The following is a 13,193-nucleotide window of genomic DNA, read 5'->3' on the forward strand; positions in this document are numbered from 1 at the left end:
TTCGTGATTGGTTGGTGTTTTATATTAGCGTGTCAGTAGAAAGTATAACGGGCCAAAAACTGATTACATTGTAGATATACCTGGAGTAGAATGTGCTCTTTTGATTTGAAGGTATCTTTAGCTACTGTTAGCGTCACTCTTTGATCATAAGATGAAGCAATCTTGGCTGATCGTTTTGAGAATGTAATGTAGTCTCGTTTCAACCTGGTCATCACAGCAAATTTTCCAAACGTTTTTAACTCGGCCTGGGCGAACTTTGTTTCCTGAAAGAGAAACTACTGTAAATGTTGAAATTCAAAGGGTTCGCTTCATTCTCTGTTTGTTTATGAAATAGCATCAATCGTTGCACAATGTCTTCTTAATGATGCTTTACAAAGGGTTTTCTCCCTAACGTGACATTATAGTAATAGCCAAGATTCCCTGTCAAGAACTTAAACCGAGAATGATGCTTAAAAGTCAAATTGTAAATGATAGGATATTAATGACTGCTAGAAGGGAACACAATATGAAAACCAAACTTGAACAGCAAGTCAGTTTCCATTTGAGCTTGAAGTACAGAAATCATTGTATTTCTGTTGGGGTGGCAGTAACAATCTTTTCAGTGTTTTTATTTCACTTTAAGTTCTCTGAACACTTAAACATGGACATGAATATTTTTTTTTTTAATTTTAGACTTTTAATTTACAATAGTTATTTTCATAATGAGGATTAAGAAAATATATTTTAATAGAAAGTATCAGATGTGACATTACGAAGCAGGAAACAATTTTCATTCTCCAATTCATACCGTTGTTAATTAGATTTTAGGTTTCATAGAACGCAATATTGGTCAGGGTTGCAATACACATTTTAGCATTATTAAAATCATGCAAAGGTAGCTTGATTTAAAGTAGCAACATCATTTCTCTCTGGGTAAAAACGTGACACAAGAAAAGGTGTCAAGTATGATCCGACCAAATTGAATACTAATTTAAATTAGTCAATTTATACAACATAAATAGTTAATGATCACTGTAATTTTTAGAACCATCATCGTATGCAATTAATCAAAATGACTTTACATGAATGCGCTTGTCTACAATTTTTTCTAATTTTGATTTAAACAGTTTTTGTGATACTTTAAACAATCGATTAGCAATATTGGAAAAGTAATGGGCTATTTTGCAATTGACAAATGACAGGAAAACAGTACAAAAAATGTACTCTCTTTTCGCCTTTATAGATCGGTCATATAAATGTAAGCTATTTTTTTAGAAACCCCTCAACACTGTTAAGTATTACCATTATAGAAATTAAAAACAAATTGACCGGCGTACATGTAGACTGATCCAAAGGGCACTAAAGACACCCCTTGAGCTTGAAAGTTTAAAATCATTATATAGAAATTCAAATTACTAAAATTACTGGACAGCCTTCTATTATCAGAATTTCTGCATACGCAACATTTCAATCGTAAAAAGGTATCGGTTACATATCAAATTAAGAGTCAGGACATATTTCGACTACTTTTCTCATTTAAAATCTTCGGTACAAACCTTGTGTTTATCGAAGGTGACCTCCCTTGTTTCAAGATCTGACCAGTGTCCATTTGTTTCGGCTTTGATGAAGGGCTCCCTTGAGTGAGCTGTAGACCGAGATATGTTGAACGGTACACACACATACACGGGTACCTAAACGAAAAGATAAAGTATAGAATACCATTGTCATCGGCCTACATGTAGTTACAGCAATGAAAAAAAAAATAGTGAAAATGAAACAAAATGGAAATTATTTCCAATATCAATTCGAACAAGGGAGACAATACGTATTCATTTCTGTTAGTAGCATTTATTTGGAAGCTCCTTGAGATGCTGCATGCTAGCTAACCAACAAATCTCATAAATATCAAGATTGCCAAAACCCCTCCCCGACTCCAAAACTAACTTCTGTGATAATTTATCCAATCCAAACTTTTGTGGTTATAAACACTTCATCAAAGTTTGAAAGAAATCTGACAAAACGTATATGTTACAAATTACTGTTAGAACTGCAGACAGATTTACTGACAGATTTACTGACAGAACTATAGACACAATTACTGACAGAAATACGGACATAACTATAGACACAATTACTGACAAAACTAAACACATGATTACTGACAGAACTATAGATATAATTACTGACAGCACTATAGACGTAATACTCACAGAACTATAGCTATGACTACTGACACAACCATAAACAGAATTACTGACAGAACTTTTAAAATATTTACTGACATAATGTAGACGTTGGAGCCATCATTTTTCCATTGGAATGACTACATGTATAAGAGTGTCTAATTATTGGACCAAAGTTTTTATGCCATGTTTTAATGTTTACGCTCTACATACGTGCATGTAATTCAAGGCTTATTACATTATACAGTCTCGAACTCCCGATTAAATGTAATACTGGTATCTCATCCTTACAATTGTATGTCAAAATCAAACATAAATATGATAAGCCATCTAAATAAGAAAATAAAGTCGTTCTTAGATAAAAACGTCTAACCCTGCTGTCTTCACAATAGTTCAGTATATCATTTCAACAATTATAGGTGAATACCTATTGCAAGTTTGTTAAAAAATCAGGACGTTCCGAAATAAAGACGTCGAACTCTGCTGTCTTGACAATACAAAATACACATCTCTACTTAAACCTGTCTAATTTTGAAAACTATGTAAATACCTACTGCACCTAGGTAGTCGTAAAGGACCACTCGATCTGTCGTTAATGCAGGTAATCCCTTAAATTGTTCAAGTTAAGTAGTGTTCTAAGCTGTTTCGTTTTCTCGTACATTTAATGGATTTGTATGGCAGTAAAGTTAACCCAGGTGTCAACAGAATTTTTTCGTTGATGCAATATACATGTAAGTAAATGCTAATACTAAATCACCGCTCAATTTAATGTCCATATTATAAAAGAGACTCCGTTTTTGTCGTAACCCTTACCTTAAGGAAAATGTCTATTTAAACACGTAATTTTTTGACACTCATTAGGTTTCCTAGATAACGACTAAGCGAAATACCCCTATAGTCAACATTAAAACTCTGAGGAGACCAATTAAACAAACACATTATCAGGATATCATCCTCAAACAGAAGTTTAATATTTAGATGCCAACATTCAATAGTATATTTGTACTTTTTTCATTTATTAGCTTTTTTTGTTTTTGTTTTTTTTTAAGGGTTAACCTTTTCCCGTCGTACATGTACATGTATATCATGCCTAAAAATACAGGTCAATAATTTGTTCATTATTGCTTTAAATTCAATGAAAATTCCTTAGAGACTGTTGAGACATAAATGTATTATTAAATGTAATCTCAAGATCCCGGGCGGACATTTTGAAAGGGGTCCGGGAAAAAGGGAGTTCCAGTCTGTTGTTTGCTTATTTGCTCTATACGTGTAATTGAACACTAAAATAACACATTTTTTTCATAAAAGGGTTTCTACCACCGAAATCCCAGCTTTCCTGGATCCGCCACTGGAATGCATTGACAACGCAAGCCCCGTTTCATCCGGATTTGTGAAAAAAGAACAATATAATTCACATAAAGTAACTTTATAACAAAAGAATATATTTTTTTTACGAAAAAATAAAAAAAAAGATATGCAGTAGAAGGCGAGTTAGAAATACCAAATATTCAAACGAACGGAAATCCGCATACAAAGCTAGACCGAGAACACAATACAGATAAAACAAGACCCAGAACACAATACAGATAAAACAAGACCGAGAACACAATACAGACAAAACAAGACCGTGAACACAATAAACAGACAACAAACGACAAGTAACTCACACAACGCAAAGACATTAAGAAATACCTAGAGAAACAGTCAGCACAAACTCCACTAAAACCGAAAATATCATTAAAATAAGTAGAATTAAATTAAACTGATTTTTATATCTAATCGAATTCTCTTCAAGGATGAGACTAGAACGTGATTTTTAAAACCAATTTACCTCGAGGTTCTGTTCGTCATTGGTTGGGTGTAGACTGAGTATATTGCTGACCAATTCTTCCTGAGAACCATAAGTCAAGTCACAGTTCATCTGATTGACTGGCTCACATTCTACATTTTCTGGTTTGAAGTGACCAGGGCTGGCTCGTACTATACATCCGACATCTCCGTTATCGAGCACTATCCTAAAAATCAAAAAGAGTTATGCACTTTTGTTAATACACCAACCTGTCTTAACCAGAAAACCGAATGCCATCTTTTTGGATCACTTAATTTCAGATTGAACTCATTGAGTGCCCTCTGTAAACCAAACAACTGGTGTGCGGTTTAGACAGGTTGCATTGTATTTGAGTTTTGTGCTTTGTTTCATTGATTCCCAGACCCACATACATAAACACTTCTCCAATGCAAACCATGCAAGTTCCCATACTACCCCAATCTCCTGTGCAGAGGGCGTATTCGCTATTTCAAAGCTTTACAACTCTGCCACACTCAGTACTTAACCTCATCTCTTTATGCAAATTGGTACATAACAGCGGAAATAGCTCCGCAGATTCATTAAAGTGAATCAAGCCGTCAACACCAGCCGCTTGGAAGCTAGCCGCCAGTAAATAATATTCATGAGCGGTGCGTTCAAAATTTGAATTAAGTTATTCATATAATGAAAACGTTAAATAGGAATAAAAATAAGTAAGATTTTTTTCTAAATATTGTTATATTTTTTGTTTTCAATAGTGTTCATGCCCTGTGAATTTTTTCACATCCTGTATAGCAGCTCCTATAAGCGAGCAGAGTGATACGAATACGAAGTGAATCAGAAAGCGGTTATAGGTCTACGGGGAAGATTGATACTCCCCTCTGCATGTACATGTACTACTTCTACAGAACCGGAAGATCGAACGCTGTTTCTCAACAATACTGGTAAGCTTTCAGGATATTGAGGCCTGCGGGACACATTACTATTTTTCTCACTTCAGAAAGAATGTGTGTTAATATTATGCTTTGATAACTCCATATGTTACTTAAACCAATTTCCCCTTTCCTCCTGTTAAAACGGAAAATGCACACTCGACACCCCCCCCCCCACTTTTATCCGCGCCATTGTTAACGGTGTTCGCAGTTTAGAAGTTAAAATTAAAAGGAGTACGAGAGGCATTAATGTCGAAAGGCCATTATTAGCAATGATATATACAATGTAATTAGCACAAAATTTCTTCCCGAAGCTTATAAGTACGTGTATTTCTCTAATTATTATTTCAAACTCTCCACTGAACCAGATACTGAAGATTTTTATCACGTTATTAAGAATTTAATGACATTTCTGTAACAATGACTTATTTTGTTTTCTTTACATAGACCTCGATTGTGTAGCTTGATAATTTTCTAATAAAATTTTCTTTATTACTTGTGTTCGTGATGATAATAGCAATTTACATTCTGGTACAATGGATATTTATTTTTGTTCATGCTAATAATACAAGAATCTAACTTACTCAAATGTAGGCCATTTTTCCCAAGTATGACTTTTTTCAACATGTCCATGTTCTTTTCTTTTCCATTCGGATTCTTTGTCTTTTCTGGCTTGTTCTTCCATTCGTTCCTGTTCTTCCTGTTTCCGAATGGCTTCCTCCATCCTTCGAGTTTCTTCAATTTTCTTCTTTTCTTCGTGTTTCCTCTTAAGTTCTATTTCTTCTTCTATTCTTACAGCCTCGTCTTTAGCTTTCTGTGCTGTTACCTGCGCGTGTGTAGCTGTACGCTCTGTTTCAACTGAAAGCCTTATTGCTTCCGAGAGCTCGGCGTTAGCGCGGGCTACCTCGGCATTCAATTGCGCGAGCTTTTCAGTCAACTCCTTCTGTTCAATACTCTGTGGTTCCTCTTCTACAAAACAAATGATCCATCTTAATTGATTGTCTAAACCACATTCTTCCAAAACATATAGCTTTCAAGTTTCCAAATTGCAAGGAGGGTATGAAGTAAATTGCTAGAAGTTAATTACGGTATTTTAAAAATATTACAAAAAGCAAACATGATACATGTAACATATATTACAATTGTTGAATATGAGCTCTTTTCGACCATAATCAAGTTTTACTTTTCATATTTGAATCCAAAGGAAGAAAATCGAAAAAAAACATTTGTGCTATATATTAGAACATAGTAACATACCGTTTCTTTGAAATTAAACCGAAAGGTTTTAACTACAGTATATTGGAAATAAACTGTTAATAGAATGTCGGGCGTGTATAAATCACTGATGAAACAAAATTACATGTCATTTTTAAAATTACCAACCATGTTCGTGTGGAAACCTTTAATTTCATTTTCACACAGTTACATCATAATTTATAAGATTTGCTATTGGATGTTAGATGGGATTAGCGGCGGTGGTACATGCTCCATTCATCCGATCAACCGTTCTAAAGTTCTATATTTTAAAATTCTAATAGAGGTTGTTTTATAGTGGGTTTTCCTAATTATCTATTTGCATCGTTTACATGGAAACTGATAAATAAAATATATGAATTTCCCTACCCCATTCATAATTTATGAGGCCTGTAATTGCAATTTAAACCCGAAACAGAATATGCATGCTTCAGATAACGTATATTACAATATTCGTTCAGTATCAGTGATCCAAAACTTTGGTAACATGTAAAGATTCAATGAGTTTTATGATCATTCATTCACAAACGATAGTCGTCAAAAGATACAAAATTTAACTGTTATGTCATAAAACATAACTTACATTATTAAAATATTACCATTTATTGATATAATTCAAAACTTCGCTAATATGTGAAAGTAAAAACTCTCATAAAAACAAACATATGTTACGGAAAACCACATTTAAGTAAATATTCTGTAAGAATATTAGGCAATGAAAAACACACTTCACAAAAAAAAAAGATAAACAGAATGTTATGATTATTGACAAGGTAATTGGTACAAGTTTACTTGAAAATAGGCCCAGCGTGTACGGATATCACGTATACACCACAGGTATCAAAAATTCGGTCCAGATGTGAGTTGTCGCACGTTTAAGTTAACTGTGAAAGTACTATTGTTCGTGCGGGACAAATTTTCGAGGTTTTCGTTGGTGAGCCAGACAACGAACTTGTGTTCCCAACGAAAAGGAGATTTCCATCGATGTGTGTACTGAAAACCGCAAAACCACGAATTTAAGAATCCACGAATTTGTGTGTCTTCCCCGATCCGCAAAAAAATGGTAACCACGAATTAAAGAACTTTCACAGTATGAAAGGCGCTAGAGTCTTGGTGCACTTTGATGCACTCCTCGTTGTTTTGACCGGCACGTGTGTTTTATTTCGCACGTTATGGTTAAATTCAGCGATGTATATGTACCTATTTCTCACTGTCCATTGTAAGGCTTCAAATTTACTTTTAAGAGTAAAATGGAAGTCCTAGAGTTTTCCAAAATTGAAATCAATGGTAAACTTGTGAAAAACAGGAAGTCATCATGAAAGTGTCACTAAAAAGATTGAAGACCCAGGACTTACATGTACGCAAATAAGATTTTGAACGCCTTATAAATCAGGAGGTGAGGGTCCTGGACCTCGGTTTACCACTAATGTGAACCCTTACGGCATCGGTATGTAAGTTTTAACACTTGAAAGTTTGACAAACAATCGGGTCTTGATATACACTACGAGTGTATCTACTTCTGTGAGCGACGGGAAACATTTTTTGTCGTTTAACTTTAGTTAGAAATGGAGTATTTGTGTACCTATTCCACACCGTTTCGCGCGGTATGCGAGTTGAAATTTAGCCTCATAATGAAGTTGTTTCTACTTTTCTACATTGTAGCTACATCTTAAGAGATATTTAGGAACTTACACATGCTGAAACGAGATACATGTTTTGTACCCTTCTATCGATGAGGATCATTTATATAGTATACAAACAAACAGATGGAAAGCTATACGACTAATTTTTTTTGACACAAATAAGTAAGCAACAAAAAATATACGTCTGCTGCCGGCAGGTAAAAAGCTTAACCTAAATTCTAATCGGAAATCGGAACAGACCCCCGAATTTCCGGAAACGTGATATACCGTTATGTAAACGGACAACCATCCAAAATAGACATATATGTGCATGACATGATGTAGGGAGATTGTCATACGACAACCGTCTTACGATATGAATCAAATACAAAGAAACTAGAGGTTTCCGGAAGTTCATTTCGCACTAAACTCCCCTTCAGCCTTATGGTATTTTTTTTTTAAATTCCTGGCCTTATCTCTAATTTAACAAAAATCTTTCCCGTCTCAGATATTAATACAAGCATCACAAATGACTACATATAAACACTTATTCCGGAAACTGCATATACATGCACATGAAGTAATTTAGACTTCATTAAAAAGGTTCTTCATGCGTTTGCAAGATGGTATCCTCTTCATGGTTATAGTGGTTTCATTGATGAACTAGACATTCGCGCATTTACATTTACATATATATATATATATATACATATATATATATATATATATATATATATATATATATATATATATATATATATATATATATATATATATATATATATATATATACCCCCACCACATACCCGTTAAAATACCTGATACAATACATTAATTTGGGCATCATCTTAATGTTTATTGCGCTATTTAACGTGTCATTGAAAAAGAGGGTGTTTGTGCGCATTTAAAAAAATAACGAGGATTATAGGTCTTAAAAGTGCTATGCGCTCGATCTTACCTTATTTATGTTGAAAAATGAACATCCTAAATTAGAGTAAGTATTATCTCCAAATACAGCTGCATTAATTCAAATAATGAATAAAAAGTACTGTTTCTGTAAACTAACGTAAATTTCGAGCATCCAAAATAAAAAAAGAAACAAATTGCATTTATTAACATTTATCTGTTAAACGTTTATCTGTGCAAATTAGAATACAGTACATGCTCGTCAATGACAATTTTGAAATTACATTGTAAATCCTGTTTCAGTTACATTTACAGTAATTAGCAAAAACTATCCACATTCGCTCATCCGAAAATAAATTAATTTTACTAACCATGTAAAGTTAGGCGTAAATACGTAAATAACCCATCTATCTCCTTTGGTTGTTATGACTTTGAATAATAAATCACTTCAATTTGGTAATAAACTTCTCTCTCGTTAGAAACTGCTTGGTCTATATCCATTTAGTGAAACACTTTGACCGATTTATGTTAAGTACCATGTTTGCTGATTTTCAATATTTATTATAAAGCCCTCTTCAATTAGAGGTACCTGGTCATTACACCTTTTACTTTTGTCCAATGATAAATTTCCTGAAGTAATGATTTAAGTACTAGCCCAGCCAAGAAACAGGTAAGCTTATCATGATTGATTCTTCTATATTCAAGGGGTTTTTCTTTTTTTTTTTAATTTTCGCCTCGCTATGTTAGGAATAGATTCGTATAGAATCTGTTCTAATTTTATTTTGCGCCTTCGACATTCCAACAACGTGGCCGAAATACGTAAGAGAACCAATATCTATTCTGGTTACTTTTTAACTTCAAGTGTCAAATTATGGAATGCCTGTCGACATTCGTAAGACGTCTTGAACGTTTCTAACGTCGTCGTTAGAAACGTTCAAGAACTATTTGAAAGTTCAAAACGTAATATGCCCAACATACTTCTATATAGGCAGTAGAATCGGTCAGGTGCTCCATGCACGATTACGAATGGATAGTAGTTCTTTGAATGCTCATTTATTTGCGCGAAATCTTGTCGATAATCCATATTGTACATGCGGTCAATCTGAAACGTCAGCCCATTTTCTTCTTCACTGTAGCAAGTATGCAGCCATTCGCCAGACATACATATTGTCGTTAGATTTACCAATCCCGTTAACTCAAAAATTTTGCTTCATGTATCAGATGCTCTAACTTTAGAACAAAATATTTATATATTTATAAATGCGCAAGAGTATATGGTCGACAGTAAACGGTTTGTGAACACCCAACTATAATCAATTACCTATCAATGCATTTCAACCCTTTTTTTCCTAAATACTTTATTTTCTCCTCGCCACATATTATATTCTTCAACATGCGAGTGTGCAATAGAACATGCGCTAACCAAATTATTTTTTTAAGGAGACAGACTTTGTTTAAGCTATGCTTGTTTCCGAATCCTTGTCTTTTTATTATTATGTTTTGTAATTTATTGTAATCAAACTATTTCATATTAAAATATGTTTAAACTAAGTACTGGCCGAGCCAAGAAACAGGTAAGCTTTTTCATGATTGATTCTTCTATATTCAAGGTTTTTTTTTTTTAATTTTCGCCTTGCTTTGTTAGGAATAGTTATAAAAAAGAATCGTAAAGAATCTGTTCTAATTTTATTTTGCCCCTTGTTTAAAGGAAATGTGGAAACTTGTCTAATTATATAAAAAAATTTCAATGCATTATTTCTAATCAATTTATTTTCCCTTTTAGATTCTATCGGTTTTTTTTAAGTTGTCTTTTTATTCTGTGTGTGTGTATGTGTGTGTGTTTCTCCACCAACAGGAACAAAATACTTTTTTTTACAAATAGGCAAAACCAAAACCGAACATGTAAAGCAGAAATACCTTCACTTCAAGTAGTGTTATTATTTTTTCATCAACATTTATGCAAAATAGAAATATTGTTTTCATTTACAAAATGTTGTATTTTACCCTTTTCCTGCTTGCTGCGCATCCAATACAAATTTCACATAACTTTTCCGAATATGAAGTCATTGATGGTAAATTTTTCGTTTTTTTTTTTCTAAAAAGCGCAACCATAAATATTTTTCCTAGTAATCTTTTATCCACGCCTGATGTTTAAACAGGTTTGTAGGTGATATTAGATTTTCTATTATTTATTCAGGGCAAATTGACTTTTACAACAGGTCGATAAGATTTTAATTAAAATTATCTTCACGTATATAACGCGGTTTAAATTATTCGTTCGCGTTCCCTTTTCTTATGCGTCGTTAGCATCTATTGATAATTCATGCGATTGAGTTGTCTCTCTTGTTTTATTTTAGGTCCTTTATAAAAAAAAATGGACTGTTATTTTAAGCACGTTAGTATCTTTTATAGAGCTCGTTAAATCAAGTGTTAACCTCTGTTGTTCAAAGTCGATCCGTTCCATTCATTATCATTTATCTTTTAGGGCTATTAGCGTTTTTTTTTCTCATTTTATGTAAATAAGAAAACTTCCATAGTAGCGATCGTAAAAGGTCATATTGCTACTTTACATGCAAACAGGTAAATACAAGACAATCATATATAATGAACGTCAAAAGTATTATACAAGAAATCAAAGAACTCATGTACATGTACTATTTCGATTAATATCGAATGAAAAAACTTACACAAAATTCAAATAATGAATACAAATGTAGCTGAACACGAAATAGTAGAAATACCAGTAAGTCCCAGTTTGTACCCATTGGCAGGAGGATTGGTTTCTTTTCATGCAGTTTATGATGTTCTTATATAGAAACTACCCACGTAACACTGGAATTAATGAACAATTTAGTTCACTTATTAACATTGTTTTAGACGTCAAAACCGAAGTTAGAAACCAAGACTGCGATTAGATATGAAATAAAATCAAGTCAACACATATACACACGAATCTAAGTCTCATAACGAAACTACCTACATATATACAGATGTACATTTTTTGTGTAAAATAACAATCCTATGGACTTTGATAACTCGAACTTGTGAATGTCGATGCAAATATTTTCCGCGGAGGTTGCTTACAGGTCTACTAATCTCTCGGCTCTTACGACTGCATAGATGTGTCAAATTCCGATCTTCGGTCTTAATTGACAAAATATTAAAATAAAAAGTAGCAGTTGATAAATTTACATTATAATTCAATTATGGATCAATTTAAATTCTACTATAAATCATACCTTTCCCCATTTTCCCTGTGTATATAATCAGTAGTCCCAAAGTAATGATTAAGAAAAAAAAAAGAAAAATCTTTTATATACCCGACTTTACATGTAGATTTGACCTAATAATACATTTGTACTTCTAACGTTGATTTGGCAAAGATTTTTTCCCAATAAACAAATTCAATGGTCAATAGTCTCTCTATTGAAATTGATTCAAAGATATGAACGACGAGTTCAGTGACCTCTCAGTTCACTGACCTTAGTCCCTTGTTGTTATTGGGGTTCTTTAAATTTATTTCCTTTTAGATGTAAGATTTTGTTATACAACCTTGTTTGGCAAATTGATTGATTGATTGAAGTTTTTAACTTCCTATGGCCGATACTTTCAAAATTTCAGGATGAAAACGTTTGACCAATATGGAAAAAAACTAGCACTGTACTAGTCTGACACGCTGAGCCGGATTATATTTGGTACTATCCCGATATCACAGAAGTACATGTAACAACCCTAAGGTAGGCATGTCACCCCACCTCCGAACACATCATTCTGATTATGAGATTATGAGCCAACTAGCCGTTACTCTATCTCCAATATGTCACAAGCTTGGTAGTGAAGCAAATACTACCAGTTTTAAAATCTTTGGTATGACTATTTCGGGGATCGAACCCACACCCCCTCCCCATCACTCGAGGCGAGGACGCTACCCCGAGGTCACCAAAGCGGTATTCTGCCAAAATTTGATTTTAATATGCCATTTCAGTATTGTGGATTTTATTGACGGTCATGTAAAGATATTAGTTATTAATTCGTATTTAACCAAAATCTTTCCTGTTTTAACATGTACACATGTAACATCATTTGAATTTATTAATCAAATTTTAATTTGAAGACACCAAATGCATGCATAATCATTGTTACGATTTCTACATTTCTTTTTTCGTTAACAGGACCGTTTATTTAGAGACGATAATATATGTAGCATATCAAGGTCAATTGTTCCTCTGTTTGCCTGCCCATTCATCCAGAGATTATGTAATAACCTTTGAGCCTTTTTCGTTTAAATAACTTGGAAGAATTTAGTGATGTATTGAAGAAATCTATCTTGTATTTTATTTTAGATGTACAAGTTTTCCTAATATGTTTTAGAGTTATGGAACTTTATACGAGAAACTAAAGGATAAATCATGATATGAAAGGAAACGTGTGTACAATTTGTTTGAAAAAATAAAATGGTGTCATAAACATACAGTGAAACTTGTATTTTAGATTGGGAGGGGGGCACAGA

General features: G+C 33.4%; 1 protein-coding gene across 4 annotated transcripts in view; it reads right to left on the reverse strand.

Annotated features, from left to right (window-relative positions):
* The window catches only part of LOC148596788 (death domain-containing protein 1-like), a 49,032-nt gene that overhangs the window by 11,649 nt on the left and 24,190 nt on the right, over positions 1-13,193 (reverse strand). For all 4 annotated transcript variants that reach the window (XM_088564487.1, XM_088564483.1, XM_088564485.1 and 1 more), the window contains 4 exons: positions 5,486-5,870; positions 3,994-4,177; positions 1,536-1,670; positions 81-263 (listed from right to left, as the gene is read on the reverse strand). In XM_088564487.1, coding sequence (XP_088420613.1) covers positions 81-263; positions 1,536-1,670; positions 3,994-4,177; positions 5,486-5,870 — 887 coding nt within the window. The remainder of the gene's footprint in view (positions 1-80; positions 264-1,535; positions 1,671-3,993; positions 4,178-5,485; positions 5,871-13,193) is intronic.

Source organism: Perna viridis, chromosome 15, assembly GCF_037379345.1.
Source record: "Perna viridis isolate PV_CMFRI_1.1 ecotype Kerala chromosome 15, ASM3737934v1, whole genome shotgun sequence".
In the NCBI taxonomy this organism is placed as follows: domain Eukaryota; kingdom Metazoa; phylum Mollusca; class Bivalvia; order Mytilida; family Mytilidae; genus Perna; species Perna viridis.